We start from the raw sequence: 6,000 nt of genomic DNA on the forward strand, positions 1-6,000 counted from the left end.
ATGACAAAAATGATATTGAATTTCAACATGCTGCTGCCACTAGTAACAGGCTTCTAACAATTATTTTTTTACTGAATAATTATTTTCAAAGATATTTTTCAGTTTTTGCAGGGTAAGAAATATTTCTCACTGCGTGACTTTCTTGCAGTGAGCAAAATGGGTGCAGTTTTCCACTGTTCAGTACCACACAGTATAGTATGAGTTCATCGGACTGTAATATTACCCCATATAATATTTTTGAAGTACAAAAATATACTGTAGAATCTTTTGCTAATCTTCATTTTTGCTTTGCTATAGACTATTTTCATCCAAATATAAAGAGAACACTAAATGAGTCTCCCTACATCATCTTCGGCTCCTAACACAAATATAAAAGCTCACCTGAAGGGCTTCCATTCTGCCTTGCAGCTGTATTCGGTCTTCCAAGTCCTGACAGCGTTCCTCCAGGATTAGAATTTGTTCCTGTAGTTGATTTCTTTCCAATTCCAACTCTTCCACTACTGTCCGCAAACCTATGTAGTTTCAAAGGGAAAATATCTATTTCAAGAATGGTTTCAAACAACGTGTTTCACATACAGATAACATAAGTCTAGCAACTACCCACACCATTATTGGTTTAATTTTCAGAGGTGTTGAGCACTTGCAGGTTCCAATGGATTTCAGTGGGAATTATGGATGCTCAGCATCTCTGAAAAACAGGTCACCATATTTATAAAGGCTTTAATGATCAAATATTCCCTGAACTTTTCAAATAATGGGATTAAGTTCACAGTTCAAGATCCCCTATAAAAACTAGCAAAGTTATCTTGCTATGTACAAGCAAAGGGCCCAATCCTGTGAATGTTTATGAATTGAGTAATTTTACTCAATTGAGTAAAGTTGTTTGTTTGCAGGATCCACTTCTAAGCACCATTAACATATATCAAGTGAAGTGGACTATCAAATGCTGGGAGCTCATCTGTTCAACAGAAAATAGCAATTTTATTTTAAAGCAGACCTGACAAAGGAATATTCACTGGGTACACTGACTTTGCAAAGACAAAAATTAGCTATTCTGTACAATGACAATGCTCATATTTGTTATATGTGGTGTAGTTGCAGTTGTGTCGGTTCCAGGATGTTAGAGAGACAAGGGCGGTGAGGCAATATCTTTTATTTTCAGTCCAATAAAAGATATCACCTCGCCACCTTGTCTCTGGAATGCTCACATTTGGAAGTTTTGCCTTATGGAGAGTGAAGTGGGAATGATGAGTAGCTGAACCAATCCATGCTAGACAGGAAAACATAGTAAACGATAACTGACATGTGGCTTCTTGAAACCACTGCACAGTGCTCTAGGATGCGTGAGACTGCAGCCTTTGCTCACCAGTATATTATTAGCCAGACAAAGTCATATGATGGTTTAAGAAACGCTTTGGGAGTCCAGAAGGCAACACCTTCCAGATAGGACCGTCATCAACATAGGTCAATTTTACAGACTAACATACTATAATGAAAAAAATATATATATTTTTTTGGTATTTTAAAAAAAATCTGACTTGTTTGAATTTTTTTTATTTAAATTAAGTATAGGTTTATTTTTTTAAAGTAAACCTATTTAAAATTAAATGTGAAATTGACAATCTATTAAAATAATTTAAATTAAATACAAAAATAATATTAAGCAGTACATGGTTTGCTGCCAACTGTTAAAGTCAAACCACTGAACTGCTGGAAGTCATTGAATAAGCATCTGGAATCAGAGTTTGTGGACGTGTTAAACCAGCTTTTACAGCAGCCACCATTCATTTCAGTTTATTCAACCAATTCAGTTCAATGACTAGTTCATTCAGAGTTAAGAAACCAGAAAAAGCAGTTCAATTCACTAACTACAGATAAGACTTCCTTTGTTTACTAAATTAGTTAGTGTTAAATGCAAAACATGTTCTGATAAACTTATTGATAAGAAAAAAGTTTATATATCTAGCACTTAAGGTAGTCCTATTTAATTAAAAAGTTTTAAATGCTGTTTTTGTGCATTTTAAATCAAATTTGAATTTCCATTCAAATAGATCCACACACAAGTAAAATATTAATCATCTTCTAACATAAAAATGTAAAAATTAAGAATTTGTATAAATGTAAGGTAAGCTATATAACTGCTTAAATAAATATGTATAAGTATAGTATATCCTCCTGATTAGCAAAAACACCGAATTTAATGTACAGGCTATATTTAGCTGCAAATCACTATGTTTTAATGGTTATCAACTAATGAGATTCAACCTTTTTATATGAAAATAAAGTAAAAATGCAAAGCACAATTAACTCAATTATTTAAATCAAGGTTTCCTGCTTGCTGATTTTAACCATTAAATTGGTGATTTAAATCACTGATTTAAATCACTGCATTCTGCTGCCAAACTAAGGTACTGGGCCAAAATCATTTCCAGTCTCATACGAACGAAGTAAAACTGTCAAACTATATTTCCTCCCATTTCTATCACATTTCTTCAGGTCAAGTTTCATTCTAGTTGAGAAGCACCAGGGTTTCACATCTGCATATTCCTTATGCTATTCTTGTTCAATAATCTCCTTGATAAACACAAAGCAGCCAATTCTGATGGCATAAATTATTAGCTTCTTCAGAAAAGTTTTACCTAAGAGTGCCATGTGAAAAAATAGATGCTTTTTAAATGGATCAATCAGCTAACAAAACAAAACTCTGGATTGATGGTTAACTACAAACAAGTCAGGATTCAGAATTAAAGACAATAACCATGTAATTAAGAGGTATTAGGCAAATAAAGGTGGATCTTTCACTATTACACTGAATCTACATTATATTTTTAAATGATGAAGAGGGCATATATGACTCCAAAGCCACCAGCTATGATTATGAAAAAGGACAATTCACAGTACAACTAAATTATCTGCTGAACATTTGTGTGTTGCAGTAGTTAATACACACATTTGTACTTATACAACTTCTAGTTTAAACCAGTATCTGCTGCAAAAGCCTGTAGATTTTAAATCAGGGCTATTGAGAACTGTAAGTATCTGTCCCAAACCCTAAAAACACCTGCATTTTCCTACCATGTTCCCAGTTCCCTACCCAGCAACCTTGCAAGCTTCTACTCCGCATGCCAAAGCAAAATCAGCTGACTTGTGAGAACATCACACAAAAATTGCTGCAATTTTCTTCAATGGTTGAGATTTTCAATTAAAACTTTATCTGTCAAATTAAAAAAAAATCCTATATTTCAAACAATTTCAAAACCCAAGATACTCTGTGTGTATAAATGTTTGAAAACTATTGCTTCTAAGCTGAATATTCCATTACTTATGATAGCTGTAAATTTACTTTGATAAGCAATTACCTTTCACCTAATCTAAATTATTATCTTGAGAAAGATGTAGATGAAAGGGTGAATGTAATGTTTCTAACAAATGTCCCGGGACTATACGTGTACTTTGTAGTAGACCTTTGCAAAACAGTACTAAGAAACGCCTGCAACAGTTCTTGATTTTTTATCATAACTAAAGAAACACTTGTAACATGGACTTGACTGATAAACTGCCAATAAGATACAACTACCATCTTTCACAGATATGAAAATAGAGGAAGAAATAATGCACATACATATACACATAAGCATTTAATCTTAAAACTAAAATGACACAGAAGTGGAATATAATGGTTTGGTTGGAAAACAAGATTATATAAAGTGGAGCCACTTCAACAAGAACAAGACTAATAACTTAAAAATATATATAATCTTACCATACAGGACAATACATTTTGACGGGCACAAGGATTGGGAGAGTCCCAGATGTTAAACCATGACTGTGTTCTAGTTCTGAACCAAAACTAGACAGTTCATCCAGCACGCACATGCTTCAAAATGAAATGGAAAAAAATGCAAGCCAAAAAAAATTCAACAAAGATTAGAATACACCACAAAATGGGTTGTTAGTTAAATTTGAAAAACAAAAATAAACACAAAATACAGATGCTGTGCATGCTTTAATAAACGGTCTAGCGGTTATCACACCTGCATTAGGAGAAGTGTACTCTGGCCACCAACCTCCCATGTTCTCTCCTTCAGCTGAATCAGTGCTATCCAAGGTGACATCCAGCTCTTGAAAGCATTGTTTTCTGTCAAAGCTGTATTCCTCCTACACACAGGACATGAGAGCAGAGATCAATAAAAAAAGACATGTACTTAAGATACACACTCAGCTGTCAAAAGGGACAGTTGCAATTAAAATTATATGAATGACTTCTGAATTAAGGCAGAACTTTGCTAATGAATCTAAGTCTGAGATATCAGAGGTAATTAAATATAGAAAAAAATTTCCTGTAAGATGTGAGCATGATATTGATATCTCCTAACCCTACATACACATTAACGGATAAAGATCACAAGCATCTATAAGAAAAAAAAAAATCAATGATTACCTCAAAGAAGGACACTAGAATTAATTGATGCTCTTTAGAGATCATCCCATGCCATCCCACTGACAAGAAGAATAAGTAACAGTTGTTCCTAAGCTGAAAACAGCCCTGATTCACTAAGGTATTTAAACACTGGCTTAACTTGCAGCATGCGTGTTATTCCATGGGAAATTTCTTAATGACTTGAGATTAAACACATGTAAATTTCATAACCTAAAGAGAAACCTATGATGCTACTAGAATTTACCTGTATCATTTATGCCTATATACACACACCTTTGTTTTGTTTACCTCTGTAAACCCTTCTTCGCCTCCTGTCCTTCAATTATATCTTTGTATTCAGCTGTAAAGCACCATGCATACTTATGGCGCCATATAAATAACAGAATTACTACTGTCCTTGATTAACATATAGGTAAAATGTGTTTTTTATTTCTACCAACCTACCTGATGTTTCCCGCTGGCCTGGTTGCTCTTCCTTCTTGCCTGCTGCAGCCTGCCAGTTCTTTGAACTGCAGTCAGTTCCTCCTCCAGCTCCTGCTGCCCTGAGACTACGGCTGGATCAGAGCAGCCAGGAAAGAACCAGTCATCCTCAATCAGTTTTGTGCCACAGGAAAGCAATTACATTTACACATCACACACATACTAGTTACAAAGAGATCAGTGACAGACTGAAGTTCCTATGAATGACTGACAGGAATAAGATTATCGGAGCAATCCATAGCATTCACCTTGTGATTTCCCCCAACAATGTTACACAGAATGTAAGAATAACTTTCATGTAATTCTTTCAGAAGTCTATTGAAGTATGATTTTACTTCTTCAGCAGCATTTTAGAAAGACTGACTATGAAAGAGGGATTTGTATTTTGACACTAAAGTAAAAATGCAGCCAATTAAATTGCCAAATTACAACTCAGTTCAATCTGCCAGGTTAAAATACAACTAATTTGTATGATTAAGACATCAGCTGAAATTGCTGTATTTTTGTACAGCTGAACAATCACATGCATTTTTATGGAAATGAAATGCTTCTTGCTTGTATCTTTAATTTTAGTGTGAGCTACAATGCCAGTTAATTTGAGGAAATCACAAGCACGTGTTACACTGCAAACTGGCATCAAACCATCTTATCAGACATTAATAATATGATTCTTGGTAAAACAAATATAGAATCACTTGTAAATAACACACCCTGAATAAATTCAGAGTATGGATGCTTAAATATGCATCCTGTCCAGTGTTAGAAATGATTTTTCCATTTTAAGTACATTCCCATCTGTTTTGTGATATGACAAAACGTGTGATAGGTTGGGGAATAGATGTTTCATGCAAAGCAGACAAAACAGCATGAAGAAATAAAGATAAAGGTGGCTCCATACTTTAATCACTGTTGAATTTGAGAGTAGATATGGCGTCTGCACTCAACAAATTAATCTAATTCAAAGTCAGCTCTCCCCACAGTCCATGATGTTCATAGAAAAACTTATATTCATGCATTTAATGAGGTAAGAAATGGATCAAATTCATTCCTGGTGTAACACTGGGACAGACTGATTCCCA

General features: G+C 34.3%; 1 protein-coding gene across 1 annotated transcript in view; it reads right to left on the reverse strand.

The window, feature by feature from the left end:
• Nucleotides 1–6,000, reverse strand: part of LOC112116409 (golgin subfamily B member 1-like) — a 69,885-nt gene that overhangs the window by 36,169 nt on the left and 27,716 nt on the right. Inside the window, exons 15-17 of the mRNA XM_026651574.1 lie at nucleotides 4,886–5,040; nucleotides 4,035–4,158; nucleotides 382–512 (exon numbers count right to left, since the gene is read on the reverse strand). Of these exons, the coding sequence (XP_026507359.1) occupies nucleotides 382–512; nucleotides 4,035–4,158; nucleotides 4,886–5,040 (410 nt within the window). The remainder of the gene's footprint in view (nucleotides 1–381; nucleotides 513–4,034; nucleotides 4,159–4,885; nucleotides 5,041–6,000) is intronic.

The sequence above is a fragment of the Terrapene carolina genome, unplaced genomic scaffold, assembly GCF_002925995.2.
Source record: "Terrapene carolina triunguis isolate 2854851 unplaced genomic scaffold, T_m_triunguis-2.0 Scaffold96, whole genome shotgun sequence".
Lineage (NCBI taxonomy): Eukaryota > Metazoa > Chordata > Testudines > Emydidae > Terrapene > Terrapene triunguis.